This window comes from Pseudonaja textilis, chromosome 1, assembly GCF_049901715.1.
Source record: "Pseudonaja textilis isolate UNSWEBS1 chromosome 1, rPseTex1.2, whole genome shotgun sequence".
In the NCBI taxonomy this organism is placed as follows: Eukaryota; Metazoa; Chordata; class Lepidosauria; order Squamata; family Elapidae; genus Pseudonaja; species Pseudonaja textilis.
In genome coordinates, this window is record NC_141990.1 from 249,538,882 (window position 1) to 249,563,303 (window position 24,422).

A 24,422-nucleotide genomic window follows, 5' to 3' on the forward strand; every position below is an offset into this window, starting at 1 on the left:
ATCATGTTGATGCGGCATTTGAGTACTCCAGCCGGCCTGTCGCGTGGGCCTGTCGCCGGAGGGTCTGCTCTCAGTTACGGTCAGCGCTTGATGGCTTCGCGCATCCAGGGGACACCACTTGGAGGTGGCAGACCGCTCGTCCCCAAGTATCTAGGCAACGTTTCGATGAAGTCTCATTCATCATCTTCAGGCTTCTGTCTCCGGCTCTGTGCTTCTCAGAGTAATGGAGATTGCAGCTGCTTCCTCCTTTTAACTGCCAGTGGGGTGGGACTTGATTGGGTGGGGGCTTGGCTGTGTTCTGATTGGGTGGGGGTGTGTTCTCATTGGTAGGGGTTTGGCTGTGTTCTGATTGGTTGGGGGTTAGCCGTGTTCTGATTGGTTGGAGGCGTGTTCTGTTCAGGTGGGGGCTTGGTTGTGCTCAGGTTAGTCTTAGTTGCTGGGGATTTGAGCTGGAGAGTTGTGATCTTGCTGTTTGGCTTCTAGTTCGTGGTCCTGCTGCATCTTCATAGTGGGTGTCGGGTTTGCTTCATGTATGGCTCAGAGGGGTTTGAAGTGGGTAGTGATGCAGCTGCAGTGCAGCTTCTGGTCCATGGTTGTTTCTCATTTTCTGATGGGTGGGAATCTGTTTTCTACATGGAAGTGTGGTGGTGGCATCTTGTGTGGCTCTCATGGGTGTGGGTCCGGTGTCCTTCTTCATGTTAGGTACTCGTCTGTTCATGAGGGCGGGTTTCCAAATGGCTGGAAGGCGGGAGGTGTCATCTCGTTTGTTCATGCTGTGTGGGCGTTTTTCTATCTCTATGGCTTCTCTGATTATTCTGCTGTTGAAGTGTTCGGTTTTGGCGATAGTTCTGGTATTTTTAAAATCAATTTCATGTCCTGTGGCTTTGAGGTGTTGGACCAGGGAAGAGGTCAGTTCTTCTTTTTTGATTGAGTTCTTATGTTCTTCAATGCGTGCACTTATTCTTCTGTTAGTTTGTCCAATGTATGTGGTAGGGCAGGCAGTGCAGGGGATTTCGTATACTCCTTGGTTTTCTAATTCGATTTTGTCTTTGGGATTTCTTAGGATGGTGGATATTTTTCTGTTTGTGCAGAATGCTGTTTTGATGTTGTGTTTTTGGAGGATCTTGCTAATTTTGTCTGTAGTGCCTTTTATATATGGGAGGAGGGCTTTGCCGTTTTCTTGTTCTCTGTCTTGGATTTTGGTTGGGGTTTCTTTTTGGATTAGGTGGGTAATCTTCTTTCTTTGGAATCCATTGGCTGTAAGTACGTTGGTGAGAGTGTGTAGTTCGGTTTTTTGGTGTTGTTCATCGGCTAAGCATTTTGTTCTGGAGATGAGTGTCTTGGCTACGGAATTGATCTGTGCTGGGTGGTGGTGTGAGAGTGCATGTAGATAGCGGTTAGTATGTGTTTTCTTCTGGTAGATGGTGTGTCCTAGGGAGCCATTGGATCTTTTGTATACTAAGACATCTAGGAAGGGAAGTTGATTGTTGGCTTCTGTTTCCATGGTGAATTGTATTTTGGGGTGTAGGCTGTTGAGGTATGTGAGGAAGTTGTTCAGTTTTTCTTTCCCGTGTGGCCAGATTATGAAGGTGTCATCTATGTATATATATGCCATCATCAGGCTTCTGTATAGTGTTCATCTGTGAGTCAGGCTTTTATAGTGGTTTCAGATTTAAATTTGGGGCAGCCTATTGCTGTGCCAGAATGTTTTTTTTCTTCACCCTGATTGGTTGGGAGTCTTGGTCTGTGTTTATTGGTCTTGGAGTTTGCTGTGTTCTGCTTGATTGGTGTTTCTAATATCTTCTGTCTGTTTTTTGGCTCTTTTTGTATCTTGATTGGATACAAAAATATCAATAGTCAGAGAAAACAAATTGTCTTTTAATCTTATCAAGCTGTGATGTGCAATATCCTTCAGAGGACGAGAGTTTTGCTGTGATTATAAGCCTTTTTTACCAATTGCATCAAGATATCTATCAATTTACTCAGGCCTCCTCAGAAACAAGTCTCATTTGGTTTCATATGATTTGTTCCCAGGATATAAATATGGCCTAAGGAAAATTATTAGGAAGGAGAACAATTCCAATTGTACAGTTGTATTTCTGGGATAGAAACACTCAATTCTTTATCTTATGCAGATGGATTTATAGTTGTCATAGTGATAATAGCTTATTTGTTCTACAATAAGTGGAATCAGGTAGTAAAAATAAGCATGCATAACAAGTTAGATTATGTTATATATGCTGTTGGCAATTAAGAAGTCCTCTTCCTCTATTAGCATAATATCTCATCCATTTTGGGATTTATTTCCTTTTTAAAATTGCAATAGTGAAAATAGAAGATTATGCTGTATATATCACAAAGTGCAATCTACTATATCTTCTTTTCACTATGATTGTCTTACATATTGACTCAATTCTCACATACACTAGATTGAATTGAGAATAATAGTAGCTCTATCAGTGTGTCAGTAAAGATAAAAATCTAACTCTATACAGAGAGGAACTTGATTTATGAGGAACTGACTGTTGGCTTTTTAAGATAGTGCTTTATGCAATTAAGAGTGAAATGAAGAGAATACATTTTTTCTCTGAAGGATAGTCTGCAGTAAGCATTGTCCTCCTTAGAAAAACAATAAGCTTTCCCTACTATGTGGAAAGCAGGTTGGACATTGGAGTAATGTCTGTTAGTTCCCCCCTGAAAACAAAAACACCTGTATCAACCAGTCAAACTTTCTCAGTTTTAGAAAGAAAGCAACGGCAATTAACTCACAAAATATTGCCAAGAAACAACATGGCTATTCTAAATTGGAAAAGAAATTTCACCTCAAGTTATGTAGGAACTAGGGGGATATGGGTTTAAACTCAGACCTTCTAATACTTATTTTCATAAAGCCAAACCCATAACCCTAATATCAAAACCATAGCATGAGTTTCTCTCATCATTTCTTGCCTTCCAGTTAAATGTACGTCTCAGGGTGAGTTTATTTTCAGCTCAATTAGAAATAGATTTATCCCCCAATCCTTTGACAAATATGAACCTGAAATGCCCATTTGCATTTCACTTTACACTATATGGCACATGCTTCAGATAACATTTTCCCTTTTCCCAATGCAATACTTTTAATACATGTTTCCCTCATGTTATGTGGATTTGCTATCATGTGATTGATAATCTTTTGTCCAAGAATTCACTTGATGCAAATTTTTTTTTAAAAAAATGGCTATTATGACAGCTGGACCAGAAAACTCAAATTGTGCCAGAGAACCATGCCAAGATTTCATCCTGCCAAAATGGCTTGAGCATTTTTGTGCCAAAGCTCCTTTCTTCCCTCATTCACACATTTACCATTGTGTTGTAGGGGTCTAGCTGTGCATTCCTTCCTCCACTTCTTTTGTGCTACTCTTAGTATTTGATCAAAATGGCCATCAAAATGGCATTAACATCTTACCCCAAACTTTTAACACTAAAAACAAAGTTGGATGTATTACATCATGCTGACTTTGTAAACCACTTAGAGAGGGCTGTAAAGCACTGTGAAGCAGTATATGTCTAAGTGCCATTGCTATCATGCTGAAGTTGGTGAAGGAACTTAGGATGAGCTTTTAACCTGAGTGAATCTATTGTGCACAGCATAGGTAATAATGCTAATTCAATTTGTAGTGCCATTTTTCATTCGTCCTCTTTGTCTGCCATAACCCAGATATAAAAAAGATGGAGAAAATGCATTCACTGTACCCAGAATGTGAAACAAGGGGAAAAAATGTTTGAGTTAACTAGTGCTTGGTAATAAGGCTGTAAAAATTTATGAGTACATTTATTAACTATAGGCAGAAACAGATTTTTTGCATTACTATTATATATGGCAAAAATAATAATAATGTGATTTAATTATTCTAGCTCAATAAGCTCATACAACTGAGATTACATTTACTTTTATTGCCCCATCCTATTGTATGTCCTATTGTCTAGGTGGATATTACAATAATTCTAAGAATGAATAAGGTAAGGCCTCCCACAGACCAAAGATAGGTTTAATTAATATTGCATGGTTTTATGGCATTGATTTAATGGGACAATCAGACACTCAATTGCTAAACTGAAGCTGGAAATTTTCCTGAATTGGAATTATTGGATCATATCTATTGCTTTGGGTATGAAACTATAATTAAATAAAATAATTAATAAATTTATATCCCTATTACAATAAGCACATTAGCAGAATGAAACATAATTTAGGGCAGCATTGGAAGTTCTCTTTAACAGTTATGAAAAGGATTCAATTGTTACATGCTGATAGTACAAAATATATGGTCTTATCTATTGTTACTTATATCATGAAATACCTTTTATTTACCCATGGTATGCACAAAAACACAAAGCCAAGAGAGAAGAGCTAATGTAGCTTGTCATAGAACAATTGTGAAAACAGCAACTTATTACATTACATCTCCCAAACAAAATCTGCTGAAAAGGATTCACCCCAAGATCCCAAACTCTCCCTCTCTAGGTAAAAATATCTGTGGAGAAAAGGATAGACTTTCAAAACTGTCTGCCTTGAAATAGCAGACGCTATATCTCTGCTGGCTTGTTACTTTTTGGAACGGAGACTTTGAATGTCCTAGATCCAACTCTCTTGCCATTATTATTTACAGAAAGACAGAATACAGGACTTTGGAGATAACTACATATACTATTGTTCCATTCTTGACCCATTTTGAATGTTTTTTCTGGACTGTATTTATTTAACAAATTCATAAGGTTGGCATCTTACTGTATGTTATTCTGGGCAGCATATAACCAACAAACCAACAAACAAACAAACAATATCACAAATGTTTAAACACTTAATAATTAAATAAAAGATAGATTATGTAAGAAAAGCATCCATCTAAACACAGTGCAACCATTGAACAGGCTCCCTCCCACTTTTCTGAAGTTTGGGATTTGGTATCTCCTCCATAATGGACTGATCCTTCATCATTCTTTATCCAAGGCTGAATTTATTATGCCAAAATAAATACAACTAGAGTTAAAAAAAAAAAAAAAGCTTTGCTGTCACCTTCTAATATGAATAATACCTGGAACAGATGTAATGGTTTATTAATTTGCTAATCAAATTAGCTGCCCATCTCAGCTAAGAAGTGATTCTGGGCTGTGTACAACAAGTAATGATTGAAGTATTGAATTGATACAGGGAAGACCCTATTTCTAGTCCATACTTAGCTGCTGAAATTCACAGGATGACTTTGTCACGTTATTTTCTTTCAACCACAAAAAAATTTGTAATTGGGAAAGAAATTGGTGGAAAGAGCTTTGTGTAAGTGTTGAGTTCCTGATTGAAAAAGTGCAATATAAAACTGATAAACAAAGATCAGTTTATTATGAAGCACTATAACTCCCATTCTCTTATGCCTTTCCAGCTGTGATAAAGACTAGAAAATGTCAATGAGACAATGATGAATCCGCATACAGACAGGAGGTTGAACAACTTGCCTCATGTTGCGACCAGAACAATCTGGAACTGAACACACTCAAAACCATAGAAATGGTGGTAGACTTTAGGAGAAACCCTCCCATACTATCACCTCTTCTAATATTAGACAACATAGTACCAACAGTAAAGAACTTCAAATTTCTAGGTTCTATCATATAACTAAAGACCTAAAATGTACACCTAATATCAAAAACATCATTAAAAAAACATAACAAAGAATGTTCTTTCTGCACCAACTCAGACAACTCAAACTGCGTAAGGAGCTGTTTGATACAGTTCTACAGATGAATTATTGAGTCTATCATCTGCACTTCTATAACTATCTGGTTTGGTTCTGCAGCACAACAAGACAGACTGTTGTGGCCCACCGGCAGCTGGTGGAGTTGGCAGCAGAGTCAGACAGTAGTGAGGAGGTTGGGGAGGAACCTGGGCCAGTCTTGGAGGCTGAGGAAGGCTCAAACGAGGATCTGCTTCAGAGGCAGGGATGGGGCCAGGGCAGGCTGGCAGTCATCAGCTGCCTTCGGGCTCAGATAGCAATGAGGCTGGGGAGCAGTTGGAACCGTTTCCCAGCCTGCACGCATGCAGAGCTGCTAAAAGAAAGGAGCAATTAAGAACTTAGGGTTGACATGGGATCAAGGTCACAGATGAACAATGAATGGCCCCTCCCATCAGGATTAAAAGAGGAACAAAAGGGGAGAGGTTTTTCCAGGAAACAACTCGCTCGTTCAGTCATTTGTTTGTTCCAATCTTGTGGAAATTTGTCTGTAATACCAGCCTTCCCTGCCACCAGTGATTGTGGAACTATTTAACCAGGCAGCATTGCAGGATTGATAAAGGTCTGAGATAATTAGTTTACCTTCACAATACTGTTTGCCAAGCTGTTGGCTGACTGTGAATGAAATAATTCACATTATTGTAAATAAAGAGTTTTTTTGCTGGGACTCAGAATTGACTGAGTGCTTTTTGGTGAGGCCTAGGACAGAACACAGACACGGACTTCAAAGAATAATTAGGACTGCAGAAAATACAATTACTACCAACCTGCCTTCCATCAAGGACCTATATACTGCACGAGTCAAAAAGAGGGCTGTGACAATATTTATAGACCCCCTCACATCCTGGACATAAACTGTTTCAACTCCTATCCTCAAAACAATGCTATAGAGCACTGCACACCAGAACAACTAGACATATGAACAGTCTTTTTCCCAGAACACCATCACTCTGCTAAAGAAATAATTCCCTCGACATTGTCAAACTATTTACCAAGTCTGCATTACTATTACTATTAATCTTCCCATCCTTCCTTTTACCAATCTCCTTCCACTTATGACTGTATGGCTGTAACTTCGTTGCTTGTATCCTTACAATTTTTAATTGTATTCCTAGTATGATTTGATTGCTTATTGTACCCTATGACTATTATTAATTGTTGTACCTTATGATTCTTGATGAATGTATCTTTTCTTTTATGTACACTGAGAGCATTTGCACCAAGACAAATTCCTTGTGTGTCCAACCACACTTGGCTAATAAAGAATTCTATTCTATTCTATTCTATTCTATTCTATTCTATTCTATTCTATTCTATTCTATTCTATTCTATTCTATTCTATGTCAATAACCACAATATGCATTCTTTATAATCAGTGTCAAAGAAAAAAGCAAGTGACTATGCCTCTGAATCTGTTTTAAATCGACTTTTAAAAATCAATGGATTATTCAAGTTTCATCTTAATTCATGCTGGAAAAAAGTAACTTTTCTTGTTTAGTTGATACTTTGAGGTTTACAAAATGAATTGACATTCTGCTTCTACAGCATTTTTTGGGGGGTGGAGTGTCATAATAAAAGGAATTTTGGAGGACTGTATGGAAGATTAGATTAATCTTCCCTTTATAATTTCTTTGTTCTGTTCATTCTTGCAAATCCGCAGAGCTCAGCAAATGTTTCAGGATCAATGCTGGAAACAGAATTATATTTTTCGAGTGCTTGTTCTTAGAATCTCTATTTATACTGGCAGACAAATAAAGTACATGGAGGTAGAAGATAGCCAAATGAAAGAGGCTGTATACATGAGAGATGACTGTATTAAGCAAGGAGAGCACAATTTATTAAGCAAGGAGGGCACAATGTGGTGGCTGGCATAAACATATATTTGAACTGCTTGATCTGGAGAAGGAATATTGATTCCACATTATGAGCTGTACATGAGTTATGCTCTCTGGGGAAAAAATGGAAGACAGCTCAATTTCATAGAAGCATTTAAAACCAAATTTTCCCACTGTCATTCTACTCTTCAATGGCAAGCAAAATAACTATGGTTCTGTCCTGTAGCATGGAATGTATTATAGGGGCAGCAATATTGCCAGGAAATGCTATTCAATAAAATTATTGGAAAATGGTAAAGATGACTAATTAATAACACAGTCAGTTTCAATGTGAAATGGCATTGCAAGGAAATCTAATACAACATACAAATACACACATACAGACACACAAATACATATATATGATTTTTCCACAGTTTTCATAATGAGGCATGAATGTCAGAGAGTTAGGATCAAAACAGAGTCAAGCAATGTAATGTAGCATATGGATCAGTCTGCAAATAATATACTTCCTTCACATCATGTTATCATGACAGAATTGTTTCAAATGAAGTGAGTTCTGTAAGTATCTATCTATTATCTATATCTATATTTATATCTATATCTATATCTATATCTATATCTATATATATCAGAGAGAAGAGAGGGGGAGGGAGGGAGGGACAGAGAGGGAGAGGGAGAGAGGCAGGGGTGGGATGCTACCGGTTTGGCCCAGTTCTATAGAACCTTTAGCTGCGAAGAGAAGCTGACACCGAACCAGTTAGGTGTTTGGCCCACCTGCCTACCCAGGCTCTAAGTTGTCCTTTATTCCCTGATTTTCTCTTCTCAGCTGCTTTGCGCGGCACAGCTGAGGTTGAAAAAGCAGGAAACAAGAGGATTTTCAAATGCTGCGCACCCAAGTGCAGCACTTGTCAGCTGTCCAGGCAGCACAGCTGATGATTTCTTGAAAACACTGCACACACGATTGTCTCCAGTTTGGAGAACCAGCAAATTGCTCCACTGGCTGGCCCTGGCCCTCCCCACCTACTCACTCCTTACCTAGCATGCAAGACATCCAACTTGCCTGCTTTGGTAAGTTGCTATTTTTCCTTTTTTTTCCCCAACCATCAAATGTTCTGCTCTGCCGGGAGATTTAGATTAGCTAGAAAGCACGAAATTCTTGGATTTCTTGCTTTCTAGTTAATCTAAAAGCAGAGCCGAACCTTCATTAGGACTGAAGCTTTTCAGTGCAGACTCAGGTAGCCAATTGCAGATAGATAGATCTATGTGTGTGTTTGTCTATTGTTCGTTTCTGTAACCCAGGTGTTGACACCCATCATTCCATCATTGTCACATAATGTATCGGGACTTTTTCCCCCTTCACTAAGCCAGCTTGGGCATGGCCAGTGCATGACACATCTGGCCCGTGGGCCGCGAATTTGACAGCCCTGCTATAACCCTATCATGTTGGTTACATTGATAGTGTCTATATGCATGTTAGTGTGTTATACAGTGTCACTAAAAGCAATCTAGTACGAGCAGGTTTGGGGTAGGTCTCAGTCAAATGACATTTGCAAAAGATTACTACTTTGTGAGTCTTGCATTTTTATAGTAAACAGTTGATGTAGCTTGAACACATCTATATACTTTGGCCTACTTTCCCTCTCCCACCAATGATTTACGTGTACTGTCAATTTCTTCCCATTCTGATGAAAAGTTCCAAAATTCATCAATCAAATTAGACAGGTTGTTTCTAATTGTTTTAAATTTTAAAACATTATTCCTAATTATAATTCAGCCACTCCCAGTTAATGCAAGGTCTTGAATGTGAAGATTTTCCTTTGATATCCATTTGCAAGAAAGGAAAAGAAACTCCACAAGATGCCAACTTAATTTAAGCAACATTAGTGGGGTTCTAGTTTCCATAATATCTGAAATAGAACCCAGGGCTATATTTTATGAGATTGTAACTCAAAATCATTTCTTAGGAATATCAGTTATATTTATTTTGCATATGATGCTAATATTAGTTATCAGTCATTATTAAAATACAGTAGGTTGGCTATGAAAAAGAGCATCCTAAGTGGACAAAATTTATTGATGCTCTGTTTCTATGCAAAACAGCCTCTTTAAATAAAATATAATCATGATGCAATCTAATTATTCCTGCTATGCAGAAAGGAGTAAAAGAAAGACCATGAAAATCATAGAGAGAAATATTAAAATAGCTACAGGAAGCATGGCTTCTGGTTAAAAGTAATTCCTCCTTGATCAGCATACCATGCACTTTGATCAACTAAAGTACCTGGGTGCGAAGAACTAAAATGATGAAATATGCAGCTTGATCAGTAAAATATGTAAAAATTCAGTCATTCCCAAAGATAGCTCAGCCAGTAAATTATACAGGAAAGCTGGCAAGGTACACAACTGGGGCCATAAATTATGAAAGTGGATTACTCAAGTATGCACCTTCATTAAAAGAACTTGAGGAGGGGGGGGTAGAATCGTAAAATTGCATGCCTCTTGACAATTAAACAGTAGGATTGGAGCATCAAATAGTAACAATGGGACCACAAAGCTATTCAGCTAAACCAGTGAAGCAAGTTTTTGCTTACAAAAACTGCACACTGAAGACAAGGATCATCTCAGACAATTGGTTTATTTTACCAATTATAACTATTAGATGGAAATGGAATATGTGTAACAAGTAGGAATGTTTATAGTTCATTAGAAATAGAATTGCTTTTTTAAAAAAATCAAAAGATGAGCAAGAAACCCTTCCCAAATCTTGTCTCAGGAATTGTTTGGCTTATTTAAATCTTTCCTTCTGAAGCTAGCTAACGAAATAAGGCAGGAGAAATGCACTGAACATGATGATTTAGATGAAAATAGCCAATCAATTTGAAAATTCACCTCAATTAGTCTAAAATTAAGGGAATCAATAATCTAAACAAATAATGTGGGATAAGTGGACATCATACCTAATATTTTGAGATTTTGAGGGATACAGTGTGTGTGTGTATGTGTGTGTATTATATATATTATTTTATATATATATATATGTGTGTGTGTGTGTGTGTATCAGTGGTGGGATTCAGATTTTTTACTACCATTTCTGTGGGCATGACTTGGTGGGTGTGGCTTGTGGGTGTGGCAGAGGAAGGATACTGTAAAATCTCCATTCCCACCCCACTCCAGGGGGAAGGTTACCACCGGTTCTCTGAACTATTCAAAATTTCTGCTACCGGTTCTCCAGAACTGGTCAGAACCTGCTGAATACCACCTAAGGTGTTTATGTCTGTTATAAAATTTATATATGTATAAAATTATATATATATATATATATTATATATATATATATATATATTTTCTGAGGTTCTCAGGGTATTTGTATGTGGATCTTTGGTTGTTTGGGTTTTCTCCCGCGTAAGATTCGAAGTATCTAGGCAACGTTTCGATGAAGTCTCATTCATCATCTTCAGGCTTCTGTCTGACACGGCCAACCCCCCAACCAATCAGAACACAGCCAAACCCCTACCAATGAGAACACACCCCACCCAATCAGAACACAGCCAAGCCCCCACCCAATCAAGTCCCACCCCACTAGCAGTTAAAAGGAAGAAGCAGCTACAATCTCACATCACTCTGAGAAGAAGAGCCGAAGACAGAAGCCTGAAGATGATGAATGAGACTTCATCGAACGTTGCCTAGATACTTCAAATCTTACGCGGGAGAAAACCCGAACAACCAAAGATCCATATATATATATATATATATATATATATATATATATATATATATATATATGTATGTATGTATATGTATGCGTATGCGTATGCGTATACGTATACGTATACGTATACGTATGTATATATGTATATATATGTATGTATGTGTATATATATATATATATATATATATATATATATATATATGGATCTTTGGTTATTTGGGTTTTCTTCCGCGTAAGATTGGAAGTATCTAGGCAATGTTTCAATGAAGTCTCATTCATCATCTTCAGGCTTGTGTCTTCGGCTCTGTGCTTCTCGGAGTAATGTGAGCTTGCAGCTGCTTCTTCCTTTTAACTGCTAGTGGGGGTGTGACTTGATTGGGTGGGGGCTTGGCTGTGTTCTGATTGGCTGGGGGTGTGTTCTCATTGGTTGGGGTTTTTGCTGTGTTCTGATTGGTTGGGGGATTGGCTGTGTTCTGATTGGCTGGGGGTGTGTTCTGTTCAGGTGGGGGCTTGGTTGTGCTCAGGTTAGTCTTAGTTACTGGGGGATTTGAGTTGGTGAGCTGTGATCCTGCTGTTTGGCTTCACGTTCGTGGTTGTGCCACATCTTCATGGTGGCAGTCAGTTCTCTTCAGGGATGGGTCGGAGGGGTTTGAAGCGGGTAGTGATGCAGCTTCGGTACAGCTTCTGGTCTGTGGTTGTGTCTCATCTTCTGTGTGGGTGTGAGTCTGCTTTCTACATGGAAGTGTGGAGGTAGCATCTTGTGTGGCCCTCGTGCGTGTGGGTCTGGTGTCATTCTTCATGTTAGGTACTCATTTGTTCATCAGGGCGGGTTTCCAAATGGCTGGTAGGCAGGAGGTATCACCTCATTTATTTATGCTGTGTGGGTGTTTTTCTATCTCTATGGCTTCTCTGATTATTCTGTTGTCGAAGTGTTCGGTTTTGGCGATAGTTCTGGTATTTTTAAATACATGTCCTGTGGCTTTGAGGTGTTGGACCAGGGAAGAGGTCAGTTCTTCTTTTTTGATTGAGTTCTTGTGTTCTTCAATGCATGCACTTATTCTTCTGTTAGTTTGTCCGATGTATGTGGTGGGGCTGGCAGTGCAAGGGATTTCGTATACTCCTTGGTTTTCTAACTCAATTTTGTCTTTAAGGTTTCTTAGGATGGTGGATATTTTTCTGTTTGTGCAGAATGCTGTTTTAATGTTGTGTTTTTGGAGGATCTTGCTGATTTTGTCTGCAGTGCCTTTTATATATGGGAGGAGGGCTTTGCCATTCTCTTGTTCTCTGTCTTGGATTTTGGTTGGGGTTTCTTTTTGGATTAGGTGGCTAATCTTCTTTCTTTGGAATCCATTGGCTGTTAGTATGTTAGTGAGAGTGTGTAGTTCAGTTTTTATTATATATATATATATATATATATATATATATATATATATATATATATATAATTTGTTTTCTGAGGTTCTCGGTTTATATGTAGATATATATATATCATTCATCATCTTCAGGCTGAAGATGATATGAGACTATATATATATATATATATATATATATATATATATATATATATATATATATATATATATATATATATATATATATATATATAAATAAATAACTGACTGAAGTGGTAAACATATGTAATACTTCTTCATCCTCCTATTTTCCCCCACAACAATCCTGTGAGGTGAGTTGGGCTGAGTGAGATTTACTGGCCTAAGGATCAGAGCTCACAGTTTCCTGGCAAGTGCCTCGCACCTTAACCACTAAACCAGAGGTTTCCAAACTTGGCAACTTTAAGACTTGTGGACTTCAACTCCCAGAATTCTCCAGCCAGCATATGTTTATGTATAGCATAGCTGGCTGGAGAATTCTGGGAGGTGAAGTCCACAAGTCTTAAAGTTGCCAAGTTTGAGAACCCCTGCACTAGACTACTGAGATTGGGAGATTAATATTTTGCTTAAATTATTTTGTTTGTCAGTCTTGCAGGGCAAACCAGATAAGAAACATTGCCTGATGAGCAAATCCTACTTTATTACAAAGCTACAGTACATTAACATGACCTTGCAAGTCTGAAATTATACTTCTCTGCTGCCCCTTTACAAACCCCAAAAAACTAGGGAGGGTTTCTGGATAGTTGCCTACTATCCAGTTTCTGGCTATGTTGTCTCTAATCCGATTGATCTCTTGGTCATTCCCACATACCTTACATTTTGCCATAAACCATTATTTACAAATCACAATAGCTGTTCAAACATCCACATTATGCCAGGTATAAATGAAATAAGCTCATCAGTAAGGCTTAGCATTATGTGCAAACTCAATAAATGACCCCTTAGTTAATTTAAGGGATTATATATCCTATTTAACAAAAGATTAATTATAATTATGCATCATACTGACAAGAGACTAATTGCAATAAATCATACCTAGCTTCGTCATGATAAATTTATTAATTTCAATCAGTTACTTGAATGAATAAATACAGATTATGTTTTGCATGGATATAATCTAATTAGATTTTTAAAATGTGGAATAGAATAAAATAGAATAGAATAATGGAAATTTATGATGTAAAACTCTTAACATTTTTTTTTGTTTTTTGTTTGCACATGCAAATTTTTAATACAATTAAGCACTAAATAAATATTTTAGTTTTGCAAAGTTTGTGCTCAGTTTTAGAGACTGAAGGAATTCTGCATATATATACACACATATATATATTTGGCCCCATGGAAAAGAAAACCTAAACAGTTTCCTAACACACCTAAACAGCACACACCCCAAAATCAAATTCACTGTGGAAACAAAAACATACCAACCGCTACCTCGATGCCCAATCCCACCACCACCCAGCACAGATAAACTCCACGGCCAAAACACTAATTGCCAGAACCAAATGCCTAGCAGACAAGACACACATAAAGACTGAACTATGCACTCTGACTAAAGTACTGACAGCCAACGGCTTCCAAAAAAGCAAAATCACAGGCCTGATCCACAAAAACACACTGAGACATAATGGAGACCTAGAAGATGAACAGACCTATGGAACAGCTGTCCTGCCCTACATAAGAGGTATGACAGACAAAATCAGTAAGATACTACTCAGGCATCACATCAAGACTGCCTTCCAAACAGACAGAAATATAGCAGCCATCCTAAGAAACCCCAAAGATAAAATTGATCTGGATAACCAAGGCATATATGAAGTCCCCTGCGCATCATGCCCTGCCACATACATTGGACAGACCAATAGAAGAATAAGTACCCACCTGGATGAACACAAAAATGCAGTAAAAAGCTGGAACACACTTCCTCACTAGTCCAACACATGAAAGCCACAGGTCATAGCATCGACTTCAATGGCACCAAAACCTTAGCCACTATAGAAAACCCCAGCTACAGAATTATCAGAGAAACCATAGAGACTGAAAAAAAAAAAAACCCTGAAAGCATGAATAGAAGAGATGACTCCATCAGACGGTCAATTTATCTGGAAGCCTGCACTCACAAACAAACACCTGGGCACAAACAGGCCTTCCCTGATACCTCCAGCTCAAACACCCCAACCAGGCACCCAGATGAAACCTAGCTTCCGAATAAATGATAGCTGTCCGTTTACTCGAAGCCAAGCCACACTAAAAGCCTCCAATACAGGAAACACAATGTTGCCAGCCAATCAAGACAAAAAAGCTACAAAACAGACGGAAGATATTAGAAACACCAATCAAGCAGAACACAGCAAACTCCAAGACCAATGGACACAGACCAAGACTCCCCACCAATCAGGATGAAGAAAAAACCATTTTAACACAGCAGCAGGCTAGCACCAAATTTAAAACAGAAATGTCTGTGAAAGTCTGACTCACAGATGAGCACAATACAGAAGCCTGATGATGGCAGATGAGATTCTGTCGAAATGTCGCTACAACTTTAAAAGCACAACTATAATGATGTGGGAAAATACCCAAACAAAGCTGAATACCATATGTATAGATACCAGCAAAAACTTAAGAAAACAAATATCAGACCTCTACAGGGAGGAAATAAACAGCCAGATCAAAACTTACGAGAAGCTGGAAGTTAAAAGAGCAGGCATACTATGTGACCTCAAATTCCCACGCAGCTGCAGAGACAACAATGCAACACCAATCAGCTTCAAATTAACATTTCATCACAGCACAGCAGCTACCAAACGTATCCTGAAAAGAACTGAAATGGCTCTACTCAGGAACCAGCTCCACAGAATCCATCATATGTGGAGTGGAATCCAGCCTAACTAAATTAAATACAGATGAAGCAGATAGAATAAGACACCAAGTTACTAACATCCTATGCACAAGCAAACCACCCAAAAGCAACTTACACAAAGAGGAACTAAAAGCCCTGCAAGCCCTAAGGAATGACAGCAGCATAATCAGACTTCCAGCAGATAAAGGTAATGCCACAGTAGTAATGGACAGAAAAGACTACGAAACAAAATTGACAGACCTACTCCAAGACTCCACATACAAACCCATAAACACGGACCCAACCACATATCTAGAAAAACTAACCAAGAAGAAAATCATAACCAGCAACATGAGCAAAGAGATCAAACAGGAGATCATCCCAAGAGAAAAATCTTCCAGATGCTCCAAACTATACGGTCTCCCCAAAATACACCTCTCAGATCCATAGTCAGCTCCAGAGAAGCACCACTACAAAACCTAGCCAAATACCTAGGAAAGCAGCTACAGCCCCATGCTGAAGCAGCAGCTTCACATGTACAAAACTCATACCACCTCTTGGAAATGATCAAAGATCTACACGTGGAACAAAAAGATCTGCTTATAAGTTTCAACGTAGTTTCACTATTCATTCAAGTCCTGATAAAAGAAACCCTAGAAATAATCAAAAATGAATACCAACCACCCAAACACCTCATGGAACTAGCAGAACACTGCTTAACCAACACATATTTCATACACAAAGGACAAAGATACAAGCAAATTGAAGGAGCCCCTATGGGATCACCACTGTCACCCATCACTGCAAACCTGTTCATGGAAGAATTTGAATCCAGAGCCCTGGCTAATGCCACCCACAAACCCAAACTATGGCTAAGATACATCGATGACACATTTGTTATTTGGCCCCATGGAAAAGAAAACCTAAACAGTTTCCTAACACACCTAAACAGCACACACCCCAAAATCAAATTCATCATGGAAACAGAAACAAACAAACAACTACCATTCCTAGATATACTAATCTACAAAAAAACAGATGGCACACTAGGATGCAACATATACCAGAAGAAAACACACACCAACCACTACCTCAACACCCAATCCCACCACCACCCAGCACAGATAAACTTTGTGGCCAAAACACTAATTGCCAGAACCAAACGCATGGCAGACAAGACACACATAAAGACTGAACTATGCACCCTGACTAAAGTACTGACAACCAACGGCTCTCACAAAAGCAAAACCACACACACACACACACACACACACACACACACACACACACACATGCATATGCAAAAGAAGAAAATGCACATGGGACAAACCTGCTTTTTTGCTTGGTATTCCATTCAGCAACTAATGCAATAAAAATGAACCATATATTTTCAGCAGAGTATCATTTTATATAGTTTGGGCTCATTATTATTTCTTTTTTTTTCTTTCCCCACTGTACATAGTTCCTTGTAGATCATTATTGGAAACAGAAGCTTAATGAGAAATGCTACCTCTAAGAAATTCACACTTGGTGCTAAAGTGTAGTAATTTATTTTCGCATCAAACCCCATGGAATCTATTTTGATTATTCAATTTGAATATGTTACTGAGTTCCTATTATTTTGTTTGTAGCCTGTCAAGCACACAAAATAATGTAAAGGTTAGAGGAGAACAGGAAAACACAGTCTATCTTACACAGGTGAGAAAACTTTATTTTATTTATATGTCTAGCCCAATTAGTTGCTTAATTAAATGCTTTCAAATAGACTCATTTCCTGGTCATCTGCATAGACAAATGCTTGCTATCTCAATCTGTCTATAATAATTATTATCTGTTCCAAGTGTATTCCTGTAAATGTGAAACTGCTCATTCTTTTTACTGTTTCCTCCTTCCTCAGCTTGCCAAGAATACTGCTCCCCGCCCCAGTTCATTGTCCACTAGCACCACCTGCCTAAAGCATGTGAGTTCATTCTTGCAAATCATTTCCTTTTTTCCAAAATTAACTGATTGTTGTTGTTTTTTCCCTGTCCATGGTGTTTGTACTAACCATCTCTGGATACATAATTCAAGGATATTTTGCTTCCATATTTTCTGTGTCTACCTTTCACAACCATACATAATTACTGGAAAAACCACTCTTTTATCATTTTGATCTTTGTTATCAGAGAATGTCCGATTCTTGTCGATCTTGTCTGAGATTGTTACCGCCTTCTTCCTCTAATGTATATCTCCTTTGTTTAAATCCAGCATACTGGCCATCTTGATTTTTGAAGTCAAGAAATATAACCAAATGTTGCTTTCATGTTTTCACTGTGAATTGTAAGTTTCCTAAGAATGTTGGTTAAGATTGGTCTAAGAAGAGAGCCTTCTCTGCTGTTGGCTCCTGCACTATAGAATATCCTTCCCCCAGATGTGAGGCAGACCCCAACTCTCCTAGCCTTCTGAAAAGGGCTGAAAACATGGCCCTGCAACATTGTGTGGAGGCACAAAGGATCATGCAACCATGGGGCTGATCATGCAAGCCTCCCCACTGTTAATTCAATGTTAACAGGATTAAATTGTCACCTTGGAACTTTTTGTCTCTGATTTTTTTTAATTTTATAATTTTTATAACTTTAAATTTTTAATCCTAAATTAATTTTAATATTGTCATTTTAACTTTATACACTGCTTTATATGCTGATAGCTGTTTTTATATGCTCAAAGCTGTTTCTTCAGGAAGTGGGTCGTTTAGAAATAGGAGATATAAATGTAAAGTAAACATTACTCTTACCTTTTAAATATTTAACATTAACCCCCAAAATTCCACTTTCCACTTTAATTTTGAGAATTAATCTTCAAACTCTTTACTTTCCAGTAATGAAATGATGTTATTTATTTATTTGTTTAGCAAATCTATATGGCCTTCCAATTCACACACAGGTAATTCCTATGGATGGTTCGTGGTGATTTTTGGGATCTCCTAGTTTGATTACAGCTGTCCTATGCCCCCTAACTTTACAAATATATCACATTTAATATATTAGTAAATAGATATGGGGACAATACAGAGTCTTATCTCACTTCCATTCTTATTTTGAATTATTTGATTTCTCCAGATTCAATTCAGGGAATCATTTCTTGATCATTATAGAAGTTCCCCAGAAAAAATAACCAAATGTTCTGCCATGTCCATTAATCTTAATATATTCCATTTTCTGCTAGATTCAGAAGTCTGCTCACAGTTAACTAAGCAAAGGTCAATATCCTTATATTCTTTTGCTATCTCTGCTATCCATCTTACATTAGTTATCTGACAATGTGCCTCTTTGCCTTTTCTGAAACCTGTCTTGTTATTCGTCTTTTTGTTCTCCACATATAACTCATTTTTTCTTTATAAGACCTTAATTTTTTTCCTGCAAGATAAATTATTACAATAGTTTAGTAATTTACACTTTCTCTTGTCTCCATTTTTTCTGCATTTCAAAAGTAGACATTTTTTGCTTTCACAAGCACAAACTATGTACACCAACATTTCTGCAAATGTTATAGTATAAAGCTCTACTATAGTTTGTTCTTTGCACCAGGCACTTTCTAACATTGAAGTACATGTAAACTCCAAGGTATGTAAACATAACTCCAAAGTTAGTAAACATTTTGAAAATCAACAGATCTGGTGTGATGAATTCATACATGAATTTTCCAAATGGACTGTAGCTAATTTGTAGTTAGATTACAGATTTTTAGTTGCTTCATTCTCTTGAAAATTTTGGTAATCCTATTATTCAAGCACAGTCAAAGAGGAAAAAAACACAATTACATCAAAAAGCACCTTGTTGAGGTAATTCCCCATTAGGAGAATGAGCACATACAGGGAGACGTATTTGAGAATAGTGTTTAAATAATACACATACAGCACACAGATACACTGTACAGTAAATGTAGGTTTTTTACTTCCAGAAACGTTAAGCAAAGTCCAAACAAGCAATCCAAAGTCATCCACAGGTAAATCAGTCAGTTTTTTCAATCCAGGGATAATTCAGTAACAAAATCCAGTGTCAAAAACAGTTCAGTAACAGACTTACATTAAATCCAGTAATAGCAATCAATTAGAAGAAATGGAGGAACCGCAATACTTTCCAACAGAAGGAAACAGAGGCTCTCTTCTGAGACTAAGGATCACTCTCTTCTGAGACTAAGGCTAAACAACCCAGGTTTCTGGCTCCATCTTATGGCCGTTTGAGAACCCACACCCAATTACACTTTTGTATTTTCTTAAAGATACAGTTTTAAAATGTTTATCCTGGTTTATATATTTCTAACCCAAATACCTGTTAGATGACTTATATTTCTAACACACCTGAATATCAAATATCTGTATTCACTTAATATAACCCTGTATGTCATATTCCCATGGTTACAATGAAATAGATATAGACTCATATATTTCATGGTTCACATATACTACAGATTAGATCTTGACTTCCAATCTAAATGGATTGTACTTACATCTTTTGAGTTGCATTCTGATGTGTTTTTATCAGTATCCACCCTTTTTGAAGAAACTTGAGGAATCTCTTTGCCTATAGGAATTCTTTGCTGGAATATAAGAAACAGGTATGTCAACATCTTTCCTGATTACAGTTGAAAACAATTACTTTCTGGAAATTGGAACTTTGTAATAGAGCTTTGCATTAAAACATTTAGTAGTACATTTTTTTTAATTTCTGTGGATTGCTCCTGAAATAAAGAAGTGGAACGAAGCTTTCTCCATTGAGATCTTCCTATCCCATTCTGGTATAGACTAGTATGAATTATAGGAGTTGCATTAGGAAAGAGAAACACTATATGTACATTGAATGAATCTGTTTTCTATAATCTGAATAATTTTGATTAGGTGACAGCAATGTTTTAGTCAGTTTCTTTCTACTATCCATACTTTTTTTGACTTACCATGAAGCTAGAAGAGCAAATGGTCCTAGAATTACTAAAATACTAATAACAAACTACTACTCAAACTAAAATCTTATGGTATCTCTGGACACCTACATAACTGGATAGAAGCATTCCTGTCAAAAGACAACAAATGGTCAAAATTGGGAGCATCCTATCAAATTCTGTACCTGTCAACAGTGGTGTCCCACAAGGCAGTGTTTTTGGATCAACTCTCTTCATACGCTACATAAATGACCTCTGTGAACATATTAAGAGCAACTGCATTCTCTTTGCTGATGATGTAAAGCTATTCAACACCACAGACAATACTACTACCCTCCAAAAAGACCTTGACTATGTATCAGAATGGTCAAACAAATGGCAACTTCAAATCTCAACAAATAAATGCTCTGTCTTACATATTGGCAAAAAAAATCAGAAAATAAAATACAAGCTAAATAGTCAAGTCCTTGTTGATGATCCAAACTCTGTCAAGGACCTTGGAGTACTCATCTCAAATGATCTAAGTGCTGGAGCCCACTGTAACTACATAGCCAAAAAGGCATTAAGAGTTGTTAACCTAATCTTACGTAGCTTTTTCTCTGGTAATATTATACTAATAACTAGAGCATACAAAACATTTGCTAGACCAATACTCGAATACAGCTCATCAGTCTGGAACCCACATTATGTATCTGATATTAACACAGTTGAGAAAGTCCAGAAATATTTCACAAGAAGAGTTCTCCATTCCTCTACTCGTTGCAGAATACCTTATGCCACCAGACTTGAAATTCTAGACCTAGAAAGCTAGAACTATGCTGCCTTTGGTCTGATCTAAGTATAGTATATAAAATCATACATCATAATGTCCTACCTTCAAATGAATACTTCAGCTTCAATCATAACAATACAAGAGCACACAATAGATACAAACTCAAGGTTAACTGCACCAAACTTGATTGCAGAAAATACTACTTCAGCAACAGAGTGGTCAATGTCTGGAATACTCTACCTGACTCTGTGGTTTCTTCCCCAAACCCCAAAAACTCTAACCTTAGACTTTCTACTATTGACCTCACCCCTTTCCTAAAAAGCATAAGCGCACCAATCGTGCCTACCATCCCTATCCTATTGTTTCTTTTTATTTTTCTTATAAGTATCCACCTCATGTATTCAAAACTATGTTTATTCTTATACCTGTATCTTGTAAGCAATTGACAAATCAAATAAATAAATAAAATAAAATAAATTCAAGTCAATCTGTACAATGTTAAACTTATCTATAACATTTGGATGTCTGTAGTAGTAAGAAAAATATCTTCCACTTCAATCTATCAATGCTTTTTTTTGGGGGGGGGGATTCCTTCACCTCTTATGATTTTATGTCATTGCTACTGGTAATTTTGCCTATTATTTGATTTCTAAACAGAAGTCCATAGTCTAAGGTAGAGACTAATAATAATATGTTATGTATACTGAGAGCATTTGCACTAAGACAATTTCCCTTGTGTGTCCAATCACACTTGGACAATAAAAGAATTCTAATTCTAATAGAATTGTTTGTTGAGATGGGTGGTTATAGGAATCAAATCAAATTAATTAAAATTTGAAAACAGCATTACATCATCACAATCTCTGTGCATTTTATGAACTCCCTATTGTATTAAATAGATTTGTGAAGTTGGTGTAGCTTATATTGCAATCATGCAATGTTAATTTTGTCATTTTGACAAAAATGTCAGATTCCCAAGGATAGCTTTGTTTCTAGCTCAGCTAGTGCAAAAAAGTTGATACCCCTAGATGAAATGGTAAAATCATATTTCTCAGAAGAATCTAAAATGAGGGTGGAACCTCATAACGGGACCACATCTCATAAAGGAAATAAATTAATTCAAAGTAGAGTTGGAAAGGACTTTTGAGGTCTTCTAGTCCAATCCCCTGCTGAAGCAGGAGACGCTATACATATAGACACTATATTTCAGACCAGTGGCTGTACCTCAAGTGATGAAGTACCCACAACTTCTGAAGGCAAGCTGTTCCACTGGTTAATTGTTTTCACCATTAGGAAGTTTCTTCTTAATTCCAGGTTGCATCTAATTCTGATTTACTATGGAAAAGTGACAATATTGTTTTCCAAAGCGTCAAACAATAGAATATTCAATATTCACAATTTGTTTCATGTTACGTATATCATTCTAGTTTTCATCCCCACTGTATTTAGAAAAAAAGCCGTTTATGGTCTGCAGCATTTTAAGGAGCCTCTGTGGCGCAGTGGTTAGAGTGCAGTACTGCAAGCTACTTCTACTGTAGCCAGCTGCCTACTATTTGGCAGTTCAAATCCTACCAGGCTCAAAGTTGACTCAGCCTTCCACCCTTGCAAGGTGAGTAAAATGAGGACCCAGATTGTTGGGGGCAATATGCTGACTCTGTAAACTGCTTAGAGAGGGCTGTAAAACACTGTAAAATGATAAATAAATCTAAGTGCTATTGCTATTTTAGGAAAAGGTTTTCTTCATAACATTGTGATTCAAAAATTAATTGTTTAAAAAGTTGGATTCTTCCTCTCTGTACCTTTCTCAATTACACTTACATTACCTTCTGCTTCCTTGTTTCAAAGACTTGGAGAAAGAAAGATAGCCTAGAGCTAAAAGTCCTCTGTACATCTGTATTCTAAAAGTTATAAACTATAATATTGTATACATTAATGTGTTTCTACCTTCCAGGCTAAGTGCTTTTTTTCACTGGAGTCTTCAGCTGCTTGGGTCCTATGTGTACATTGGCAGCAAATGACTCAGTTTCTAGATTTCAACATTTTCCTCCACTTTGGCCATACTGAGACCCAGGTTTTTTTTTTTTTGTTGGAATCCCAGTTATCACATCCCTGAATTGGTGCAACTGCTTATCCATCCACCCATCTCCTCTTGCCAGGAAACCAAGCATCAATTGCTTTTCTTTCTGTGGAGAATATGTTTTCTAAAAACAAAGCAGTTTTCCAGTTCTATCCATCAGTTGGGGAAGAAAGGCAGAATTCTTCTCAATTTCATCTTATTGAAGCATGAACAAAGAAACAGCTACTGTAATTCCTCTGGTGAATCTGAAGGGGGGGAAACAAACTCACAAAGGTCCTGTCTTTCATGGCTGACAGGCCATGAAATGGTGGACTGTGGCAGACATTAGGGACTGAATTGTCCTGGATGTGCCAATAAAGGGAAGAAAACTTTATTTAAGCAGAGCAAGAAAACTTAAGAGTTTATTTCTCCAGTGGGCTAGGAAAGAGGACTGTCATCCAATAGAGGAGAACTTCTGTCTCTCTGTCTTCAGCTATAGAATCCTTGATGCACTCTGAGCTGGGTTGTTTGCCTATATATGGTTGTAAGTTCTCCTGGGTAAACCAGATGGCAATACAACTCAACAAACTAATTCTACTTCATTGTTTACAGAATCTTGCAAGTCTGAAGGTACAAACTCCCCTGCCCCCTGCACTTTTAACCACCTGATCAATTAGGGCAGGTCCTTCCTAATTTTTTTTCCCCTCTGACCACTAATCTATTGGAGAATCTTCCCTTTCTTATCTGATTGTTTCCTACATAGCATCTTTTCCCCTTGTCTTCCAAGCTCAACCTACACCATCCAATTACATAGCATCATCATGTAACCTAGTTTGGTGGTGAGAATGGTGATGTTACTTAGTTGGATAATTAAATATCTGCAAGCAAACAACCAAGCTCAGCCATCACCAAGGGCTCCAAAGAACTATTCTCTAAAAAAATACTAGTAGTCCATTTTCACCCCAGGTAAGCAAGAAGTGTTGATCAGCTCCATGTCAATATCTTCTCTAGCACTTGCTGAATCAATTCAGTTTATAAGGGCAAATTGGGCTGAATTAGGCATTTTTTTTAAAAAAAAACACCCGTAATTCTCTTTCATTTTAGCATTAAAACATATGATAGTGGCAATGAT

At 37.5% G+C, this 24,422-nt stretch overlaps 1 protein-coding gene across 3 annotated transcripts in view; it reads right to left on the reverse strand.

Moving 5' to 3' along the window:
- LUZP2 (leucine zipper protein 2) overlaps positions 1–24,422 on the reverse strand; it is a 418,915-nt gene that overhangs the window by 5,895 nt on the left and 388,598 nt on the right. For all 3 annotated transcript variants that reach the window (XM_087921245.1, XM_087921244.1, XM_026706368.2), the window contains one exon: positions 20,034–20,123. In XM_087921245.1, the coding sequence (XP_087777371.1) occupies positions 20,034–20,123 (90 nt within the window). The remainder of the gene's footprint in view (positions 1–20,033; positions 20,124–24,422) is intronic.